This window comes from Herpailurus yagouaroundi, unplaced genomic scaffold (assembly GCF_014898765.1).
Source record: "Herpailurus yagouaroundi ecotype Mexico unplaced genomic scaffold, PumYag 161, whole genome shotgun sequence".
Lineage (NCBI taxonomy): Eukaryota > Metazoa > Chordata > Mammalia > Carnivora > Felidae > Herpailurus > Herpailurus yagouaroundi.
This window is the reverse complement of record NW_024412402.1, coordinates 3313512-3324086: the sequence shown is the minus strand read 5'-3', so window position 1 is coordinate 3324086 and position 10575 is coordinate 3313512. Positions and strand designations below refer to the sequence as shown.

At 42.2% G+C, this 10575-nt stretch overlaps 1 protein-coding gene across 5 annotated transcripts in view; it reads left to right on the top strand.

Moving 5' to 3' along the window:
- Window positions 1-10575, top strand: part of ARHGAP20 (Rho GTPase activating protein 20) — a 130311-nt gene that overhangs the window by 110929 nt on the left and 8807 nt on the right. For all 5 annotated transcript variants that reach the window (XM_040482927.1, XM_040482925.1, XM_040482924.1 and 2 more), the window contains 3 exons: window positions 4007-4185; window positions 5521-5682; window positions 9225-9334. In XM_040482927.1, coding sequence (XP_040338861.1) covers window positions 4007-4185; window positions 5521-5682; window positions 9225-9334 — 451 coding nt within the window. The remainder of the gene's footprint in view (window positions 1-4006; window positions 4186-5520; window positions 5683-9224; window positions 9335-10575) is intronic.

Here is a 10575-nt window from a genome sequence, read left to right as displayed (position 1 = left end):
AAAGGAAGGGAGGGAGGGAGGGAGGGAGGGAAGGAAGGAAGGAAGGAAGGAAGGAAGGAAGGAAGGAAGGAAGGAAGGAAAAGGGAAAGAAAAAGAAAAAGAAAAAGAAAAAGAAAAAGAAAAAGGAAGGGGGAAAAAATGGCACCTGCCAGCTTTAGTTAGGCAGAGGGAGAGCGTGGAAGATGATGCCCACCCGCTGGAACATAAGGATCATAAAGATGGCACCTGCTATAAAGGGAACTGTGTGTGTGTGTGTGTGTGTGTGTGTGTGTGTGTGTGTGTGTGTGAAAAATATATATACATGGTACCTGTTAGCTTTAGCAAGGCAGAGGAAGAGCAGGAAGCCTCCATCCCTATAGAGTGTCCTGGTGGGTCCCTAACCCTCAGACCAGTGCTCTAAAATTAGGAAATGAGTCCCTTACAGATAAAGTATGGGTGCTTTAAAAAGAGCCGCTTCTGCACTGGGCAGTGGGGCCAGTGAATCTGCACGTGGGCATTTCAAAAGCCATTCCTCAGTTGGTTACCGCCCTGTGGGTATTGTGAGTGTAAGCCTTAGTGGTCTTCAAAACCACACATTTTGGGGACTCCTCTCTCAGGTGCCAGTCTTGAAAGCTGGGATGCCTCATGTGTGGGGTATGAACGCTGCACTCCTCAGGGAGAAGCTCCAGATTTTGAATTTCCTCCCAACTGTGGATCACCATGTCAGTGGTAGAGTTTATGACAAGGTTGTACCTCAGCCTTTCCTACCTACTTTGATGTGGTTTCCCTCTTTTTCCCAGTATGAAGGCGTTGCTCCAGCCGTTTTTAGCTTTCTTTAGAGGAAGTTGTTCCATATCTAGCTGTAGACTAGTGTCCCTGTGGGAGGAGGTGAGTTTAGGACCTTCCTATATTTCCATCTTGCTAGATTTCTAACTAAGGGATCTTTTAAATTATTTTTCTGTAACAATTTATAAGCACAGACTTTTAAGAATTGTACTTTTTAACATTCAGATCCCTAATTTAAGCATGAAGAAACAATAGCTTGGACATTGCTGGGATTGTTCAGTAAAGCTCAATCTATTCAAATTTAGTTTGCTCTACAATTACATCTCCCTTATATTTTTTATAGCAATCGCATGTTTTTTCATCAGCCTTTGACGTTTAGAAAGTAAGAGCTATGCATTAAAATCTCTGCAAGAAAATAAACTTTAATGAAAATGTTTTTCTCTCGGTCCCAGAGTGAACATGAACTCTAAAACTGAATGTTGTACATAACAAAAGGCATGGCCACAGCTGAAAGTATTTATAATGAAGTACAGGACTCCATTTCTGCTTTATCCTCTGTCAACACTCATAGGATAGCTGGGTATATAACTTCATGGTGAAGCATTTTTCCTAAATGTTGGAAAGCTAAAAAGTTAAATAAATCTGAGAGTTTTAGAAGTAACGAAAACAGGTTAAATGCAAGGAAAGTACACTGAGTACAACTACTCAACATATATGAACATACATATTAAACAAACATTTGCAGATTGACATTGGTAAACACAGGACCCCCCCCCCCCGCCCCCCCGCCCCTTCCTGAGTTTAAGGATGGGTTTGGTTTCCTTTTCTGTTTCTTTAAAATGGTGAAGGTTGGGAATGTCAAGGCAGGAAGTGCTCTAGTTAAGCAGAGTCTGGTATTCCTTTCTGTCTGCACATTCCCAAAGGGTGTTTCACTAAATGGATAATGGAAAGAGGAGGGGGTCCTCTTTGTGGGGAGGAGGTGGAGGACTTTGCAGTTTTAATCAAAACTGCTGTGGCCCATACCCTTGCAAAGCAGTACTTTAACATCCATTTAATCCTCTTGACAAGGCTTTGAGTTATAGGTCATAAGGTTAAGTAACTTGCCCAAATAAATATCTGAACCAGGAGTTTCCCTGGGCTCCTGATTCCAGAGCTACAGACCTTCGCACCTGGATATCTGTACACTGATGAGGCACTTACTGTATTCTAAGGAAGCCAACGGTGGATGATGGTCTGAGTCCATTTGGTAAGAAGTCACTTGTATGATTGTCTTCCCACAGTTGGCTTTTGTGGTATTTGGTTTTAAATTGGTTTTTCTGAGGACATAATAGCTGAAAAATATAAAACTCTTCTAGAAAACACATTTGAAATTAGTTATTTGACACTTACGACCTTTTCCACCCTGAAAGGACAGTCCCCTTTAAATGTCCCATTCTTAGGCAATGTTGAGCAGCTGACCATCCTCCGTGGTAGCTTGCTCGGCTGTGGTGCCCCGCGGCACAGTCGGGTGACTAATCGCCCTGCACTCTTCCTGGAGAAAATAGCGTCCGATGTTGTGTGGGCACCACCTGAGGGTTCTCCCGCCTCAGACCTCTGTTCTCTGAGTCTTCATCACAAGCCGTTTTGAATCTGCCTCACACGTGTGTGTCTGGTGGGCCAGCCAGAGATTAGGGCAGAACCTAGACACGATATTTGGGGCTCGCACTCTTCATTTTTCTCCTTTCTGGGATTCCCCAAACACACACACACTCCAGCTGCTGTGGTTCCCCCCATCTCCATTCTGTAGCTCTTCCAGCCCGCGAGAGTGCAGGTTTCCGCAGATGTCAGTGACCCTACCGCCCTGGAGCCTGTCCTCAGGCTAAAAGCTGTGAACCTGGGAAAGCTGTCTTGTGCCATCCCCTCTTGTAAGCGTCACACTTTTACTTACCCGCTGTCTTCTGGTCACTGTTTCCTGCCTTTAGGTAGGCTGTCGTATTTTAAAATTTCATCTAGAGTTTATCATTGTTACCAATGTGTAATGTGCTGGGGTTGGGGAACCGCAGTGGAGGGGTCCAAAGGAACGTTAGAGAGCTGTCTTTTTATGTATCGGATCTTGTGCAAATCCATCAACTTTCAGGTTAAAATTAGATACAGATGACATCAAAAATGTTTTAGCGCTATGACCTCACAGTCATGATTCACTGTCGACCTTTCTTCTGCCTGTTTTGTTCACACTGTCCCTTTCCGGCTAAATCTCTCAATTCAGTTACTGCTAGAGAATGATTTATTGAGTACTTACAGGGTGCGAGCCATGATGCCAGGTGCTCTTGTTGAAATTTTGTTCATTAAAATCCAAATCAAATGCAAATGCCTCCAGGATCACTCCCTCCCCCTCAATGGGTAGATGTGCTTTACCATTCTTCTGAATGCCTTTGGTGCTTTGTCCTTCCCTTAGGAGATTTTGTTTATTAATATACTTGCTCCCCCCCACCACCAGACTTGTTCCCCCATTAGATCCTCAACTTCACCTTGGCAAGGGCAAGTCTCACGCAAGTTTGCACCCATCTGCGCTGCCTTAAATATGCTTTTTAAAGTCAGGAACTAAAAAGATACCTTAGAAAAAGTCTTTGCAGTTGGAAAGAAGTGGGGGGGGAATGTACAGCATTAGCTTCCTGTCTTTGTTTTTAGCTGTAGAGAGGGGCATCAAGTAATAAAGCATCATTTATGTGTAAAGAACATCTGAATAAAGACAACTCTTGTTTTTTTCCTTCTTCTCCATCCTCCTCCTCTTCTTCCTTCTTCCCCTTCTCATTTTCTCCCTTCTCCTTTTCCTTCCTCTTCCCTTCTGTTTCTCACCATTTAATTGTGGTTTGGTTTAATCTTCAGCTTCTTTGTGTGCATGGTCTCATTTTAAAATGGTACGATATATGTGTACATATGAAACAATTTTTGCTTTAAGTTGTTATATTTCAATAAGGGAGGCTTTTCTTTGTCTTTGAAGGTCTAGTGTCAAAGCTCAAGTAAATAGACCAGTGATGTTCCAAAGTTGGGATGGAGAATAACCCAAATGTTTGATTTTTCCTTAACTTATAAAATGTTACAGTGAAATTTCTTTGATTGAATTATCAGTAACAAAGGACACCTGTAAGCATTTTTTTTTTCCTCTTTGAACCATAGTAATGAACATACTGTGAGTTGGAAACTATAAAAGTAAGGTTAAGTGAATAAAAGAGTTTTTCTCATAATCTCACTTCTTCCTTAGATTCAGGACAGAAGACATTTAAAAGGAGAAGGTCTCTCATAAACTGGGCCTTTTGGCGGGGGTCTAGCATTCATCTGGATAACTTGCCCGTGTCACCAACATCCCCTCTGCCGGGGCAGCTCTTTGGAGTTTCTCTGCCAAATATCTGTGAGAACGACAATCTGCCCAAACCTGTCTTGGTGAGTTTTGGCCTGTGACACTAATGGCAAACGAGAGCTCTGGGAGGGAAACTCTGTTCTTAAATAGAAAAATTATAGACACCCAAGGCTTTGGCTGAGAATATTATTACTTCATAGAATAAAGTCTGATTAAGCTGTTGCAGAATCATAAGGAACACATAATAGGGAGAGAGTGTGTCGGCTGCTGGTTCCAGGAAAAAGCCACACAAGTCTGCTCACCTAAACACAGTTCGCTCTGTAGGCAGAGTCCACCCTAGAGTCCCGTTAACCCTCACATTTCTCTCACGGTCTTTCTTGAACTCTGCGTTGTTCTGGAAGTTTGCTTTAGTCACCCTAGAAACAGAAACTACCCATTTTTGTACTTGTTAAAAATCTGGCGTGTGTCATATTTGTGCTTCAGGTGTTTACACATATACATCCTCTGGCATTTAGTTGCCTTCCATAAATAGAATGGGTCAGATGAAACCACTGAGTCTGTCCTGTCTCCTTGCTCTGTGAAATGATCACTGCAGGGACGCTGTGTTGAGTGTCCACTATCAAGATGCATAGCACTTACCCTGTATTGTGCACTCGTAACATGCCATACATTTCTCTAGCCGCTTTATGGGCTTACGCCTCACAGCAGAGTTAGCAGTTAGTATCACTACCCTGGCCCCCGCTTTACAAATTAAACAAAATAAAAGCTTCAAGTTTACCAGAGGTCACCCAGGTTTCTGGTCCCATGGATTGCCTGTCCCCAACACCCACCCTCCTTCCTACACTGCAAGCAGAGGAAATTTCTTTGCTAGAAAGCAAGCAAAATGAAGCATTGATCATGATGCAGTGGAGCGGGGAAAGCTTCCTGGAAGAGGTGATTTTTTTTCTTTGTAGCTGAATTTTAAAAGAATGACGTAAATACAGGAAGTAGAATAAGGAAGAAAGACAAGTGAGTGGAGAATGAGTCTGGCAAGGATATTTCCATATTCAGGGAAAGAGTCCGAATTAGAGAATAAAGGGCAAAGGGTAGTGAGGTAAGGAGAGAGAGACAAGTTTACAAGGGACCGTGAAGCAGTCAGAGAAATTTGATTTTCAAGCGGCTGGTTGTTGTTGGTTCATTGAAGAAAAGACAATGTCAGTGAAGTAAAATATTTTAGATGCTGCATATAGCAAGGAAGAAACAGGGGGAAAAGATTTAGAGATACCAAAAAACAAACAATTGAGTCCTTCTAGCAGCTCCTCCTTCACCACTCTTCCCCTGGGCCGTCCTCACCGCTGGCAGCCAGAGAGGGCAGGTATGTGTTCCCATGCTTGTATGTGTGAAGTGCCATTTTGGTTTTTTCCTTTGCTTCCTTATAGGATATGCTTTTCTTTCTTAATCAAAAAGGACCCCTCACAAAAGGTATCTTCCGACAGTCGGCCAATGTGAAATCCTGCAGAGAGTTAAAAGAGAAACTGAATTCTGGAGTTGAAGTACACCTAGACTGTGAATCTATTTTTGTGATAGCATCTGTCTTAAAGGTAGGAAAGGTTCTCCCTTCATCTATCCCTGCCATAGCTCTGGAGAAACATGACTGGTTCCTCCCATGACAACATTTTTCCCAGCTGCAAAGAACCATAATAGATTTAGAATCTAAGAAGTGTTAAAAACACTTCACAAAGCCAACACTGGCCCTCAAAAGCCACTGCCAGCGATTTGGTGTGTCAGATGTGGTTGTATGTCTTCTCACTCCACCCCGCTCCCCCCATCACTGTGCTGCCCCATACCAAAAATAATAAAATTAAAAATCACCAAAATACGTGTGGCATATTTACCAAAATAAACATCCTGATTATGATGACTTCTTCACAGTCTCATTACCTTCCTAATAAAGGCAAATTTTCAAAAAGAAACCTGTATTAAACTTTGAAGCAGAGTTTATCATAATAAGCATTTGTCGAACAACAAAAACAAAAAATTTCTCCGAGACCGCTGAAAATCCCATTCACTTTTACGATCACCAAGCCTTCCCCTGTCCCCTAGTGCCTTTTTAAAGTGAAAGTGGAGTAGGAAAGACTCCGACATCTGGGTTTTTTATAAAACCCTTACTGCATTTGGCATTTGTTATGGTTCTTAGCCTTCACCCCATGGTTATTTAACTCACATCCATAGCTGAGTTAGAGCTCTTCTAGAATGTTTTCCTCCCCACATTCTTGAAAACGCCTCACATTTTTTGAACACCTAGAATCAGAACCAGCTCGGAGCAGAGGCTTCAGCCGCACGCAGCGACAGCCTCTGCAGCCCCTCCTCAGGCTCCGGTCTCCCAGCCCAACTGGAACTCAGCGGGGCCCCGGCCAGAGGCCAGGCGGGGAGGAAGACCCTTCCATGTCCCTCCTCCTGGTCAGCTGCTTACTTCATGACTTTAGGAACAGTCACATGTTTCCCGGCACATGAGCTGTGTCTGCTCTCAGCCCCTGCTGTAGGCTTTTGCAAAAAAGCATCACTCACAAAACCTGGAGAGCTGGAGCTAGGGTCATCTCATGTGCTTTGCACAGTTTGTCACTCCTCTTCACTCCTGAAATACAACACACGCACTCCTGGTGCGCTTAGCCAGGCATGTGTGCGGGGTAGATAGGCACAAGGAATCTTCTTTTTTTTATCATGTAATTGGCTTTCTTCCATCTCTTAAGAGGTTAAAGCCTACGTTTTAGAAAATTTTCCTTACCATGCTGTTCTTCCTTCACAGCACCACACTTAAAATTTTGTGCTAAATTTTTGCGGCTTTTATCAAGAAATATGATTCTAGAGGAGTCAAATTGTATCTCCAATTGCAGAAATAACACTTGTACAAAAATAAGCAAAAGACAAATGATTGAAACATCTGGTTAAATGGGTTCCAAGTAATTGAAGTTTTATAATCACATAACTGCGTTTTACTCTCATTTCTTCCAAGTGGTTGCAGGAAAGGAGATACTTTTTGCCAAAAGTTTTTCAACTTTTGGTTTGTTTTGTTTCTTGTGTTTAAGACTATTTGGAAGTGGTACTTAAGTTTTCCTTTATTTTTTACTTAGGCTGGTTTTGCTTAAATACAAGCTTAACTCTTTAAACTGTAATTGGAAGAAAATTGCTTGAGACACTGTAACTTTGATCCTTCGAACCTTTGAGGAAGAGTTCCCTTTTAATCCTAGAGAAATCTCATCTCAAATTAATTTGGGAGTTCTGCTGATGACCTGGGCTCTGCTCTTGGAGGGAAGGAGACTCATTGGAGGGCTGTGAGCTGGTGATTGTAATTCAGAACCAGCTCTCACATCCTTTCCCGGCTGTGATGGTGGTCGTATTTCGTAACTTGTTATGCCAGCTGTGCAGAGTTCATTGAGATGTTGCAAGTTATTATCTTTCAAGTGTGGGTTTAAGATTTAATGATGTTTTTCTTCAAGACAGATCATAGGTATGTTTTCCACTGAGATTTAAAAAGAGAGCTATTGTCACTGCCCCACTTTGAAATAACAAAATTTGCCTCTTCTAAATCTGACTTTTAAAGTAGGTGCAGCAACTAAAATTAGTTTGGAATTATGAAAATTCAGTAGCTTTACCCAAAAGAAGATAACTGTCCTGTGATGACACATCTGAATTACACGTATGCAGGTGCACTTCTACGGAAGATGTAATAGAACAGAGAAAGACTTTGAAGCAATCTCTTCCTACTTGTTAGCCACTTTTTAAAAAATGTATAATAGGTAACATCACTACAAAGGGGTGTTTTAAATTATCTTAGAATCTCAAGTACAGTTAGTTGGCCTTCCTTTGTTCCTTTTCAATATTTGACCATGTGAAAACTAGCAACAGTTCAGTAATGACCTCTACTTTGTCTGGGACTGTGTGGCATTGCGGTGCACCAAGAAGAAGTTGAGGGTGTATCCATGCCCTGGAGGAGCTCATCCTCGGGAAGATGCACACCTAATCCCCTAAGTGTAACAATTAGATACCACAGCCTCCCTATCAGTGATAACAAACATGGCACGTGAGTAACACGTGTGCCTTCTGTAGGCACTTGGGTGAAGCTACTGACTTGGTTTTGCAGGCAGAGTTAAAATTGAAGTGTTGCTGACTTTGACCTTCTCTGTGTTGTTAGCGGGTGCTTGCAGGAGGCTCGTCAACCATGGGTGCAGTGCTGAGACATGAAATTGAGTTTTCTCTGCCTGAGGTTTATTGAGGTAGAGATCAGACTTTGCAAGCTTGGCCCTGTTAATACCATGCCAAAAGCAACAGAGAGAGTTGGCCGGGAACAGAAATGAATATAGGACCAGGCCCAAATTTAATTTATTTTTAAGCTTTTTATAAACAAAAGTCAAACAACAAATACCTTTGGTCATATCCTACTCACATTATAGTCTGGTTTCACCACACCCAGCCCTGCCAGCAGTCTCAGCAGATGGGAGTCTCAAAGGTCAGAAAGGATGATGTACTAGGGACGTGCTTAGTGTCCCTAGGCATGTGGGTGCGGCCCCATGCTCCCAGAGCCCGGCCAGGCCTGGTCCGGCACGCTGTCTCCCCTCCTCCCCAAATGTGGGAAGGGAGTGCCAGGGGAAACTCTTAAGTACCTCTGGATGGAGCTGGGCTTTGTTTTCTTCACCTCTCTATCCCTAGCACCTCGAACAGCACCTGGCACACAGGAGCACATGTGTGTAGAGCGATAGGATGACGGACTATGGCGTTTTGAACCTCACAAATGTGTCAGTGCATTTCTTGGAACTGGAGATTTGAGAGGGAAGAAAAGGACTTGGGATGGTTTGCCAGACCCCTGTCACATGCTAACATGTATGCAAAGGAGACTTCAGCCCAAACAGGTTGTCCTTATCTTTCCCACTACAGTCCAGACTCCAATTTGCCTCTGCTTTTTGTTAGAAAAAATCAAAGCATGTGTTTCTTATGTGTGCACGACAGTAGAGTGGGCACAGAGCTCTGTATATTCCAAAGAAGGGAGGACTTAACTTTTCAACAAAACGCTTGCTTTCTGATTTCCCCAGTACATATTTAGCATGAGAATAATGATTTAAAATATTTATTTTTCCTCCTGTGTAAGGATTTTCTGCGAAATATTCCAGGAAGTATTTTTTCATCAGATCTCTATGATCATTGGGTCTGTGTAATGGATCAAGGAAATGATGAAGAGAAAATAAATACAATTCAAAGGTAATTCTTCTAATTTGGTCATGTCTCAAAAATACTTAAAAAAATAACTTCTATCTTTTATAAGCTTGTCTATTCAAGTAATGATGACTAGCAAAGTCAGATCCATGAGGGCCAGTTTAAAAACAGATTTATGCTAACTGCTATCATTGTTATTATTGTTCTCCCCTAATGTTAGTCACATGGAATGCTTGACCATTGTACACCTCCTGTGTATCTGAATCTGATAGGAGCTGAAACCCATTAAACCAATAATACTGTAGACTCAATCTATGATCTGTGATCTTAATTTTGGTAAATATTTAACTAACCAGACAACTCCTCGTATATCTCATTCAGCAACTGAATTCACACAGAGAAAATTCCCTCCCCTCAAGGAACTCACTGTCTAGTAGAGTGGGTAGGTAAACCAAGAATCACAGTGTAGCATAATGGGTGCTGTAAGAGAAATGTGAAAGAGGTATTGTGGGAGCACTGGAGAGAGACAGTTAATTGTTGAAAGTGTCACAGAAAAAGGGAGTTGCACAGCCTTAGTCTTATCACAAAGAATGCATTGTCTTTTCTCCTGCGAAGAGAGGTTGCTGGCAGAACTCACAGCTGGTATTCCGATCGCTTCCTGCCCTTATAAGGGAATAGGAAAGAAGTGTCCAAAATGCAGTACTCCAGTTCTGTGAAAACCCAGGAATCCCAAAATCATTTATTTGCATTTGCTTGTTTAGTACAGTTTTTTTTTTTCCTTGAGCGGCTTTCAAATATGAATTATTACCTATCTACTGCTATTGATAGACATCTATCAGTAGAACATAGTACAACTTCTGATATGCTAGAAATCAAAGCCACATCACACATGCTATCTCTATGCTTTCATTATGGTTTGGTGAAAGCCATTCAGAGATCTTGAACATCAGCTTCTCTACTTCGTTGCCCATTGTCTAAAATTTTATATTCTACAAACTGTTAAAGGATGATTAAAAAAACGGTAAAATTAAGACTCCTACAAATATACGGGCGCTTGGGTGGTTCTGTTGGTTGGGCATCTGACTTCAGCTCAGGTCATGATCTCATGGTCCGTTCCATGAGTTCGAGCCCCGCATCAAGCTCTGTGCTGACAGCTCACAGCCTGGAGCCTGCTTCAGATGCTGTGTCGCCCTCTGTCTCTGCCTCACCCCCCCCCCCACTTGCACTCTGTCTCTCTCTCTCTCTCTGAAAAAATAAACACAAAATAAATTTTTTTTCAAGAAAGA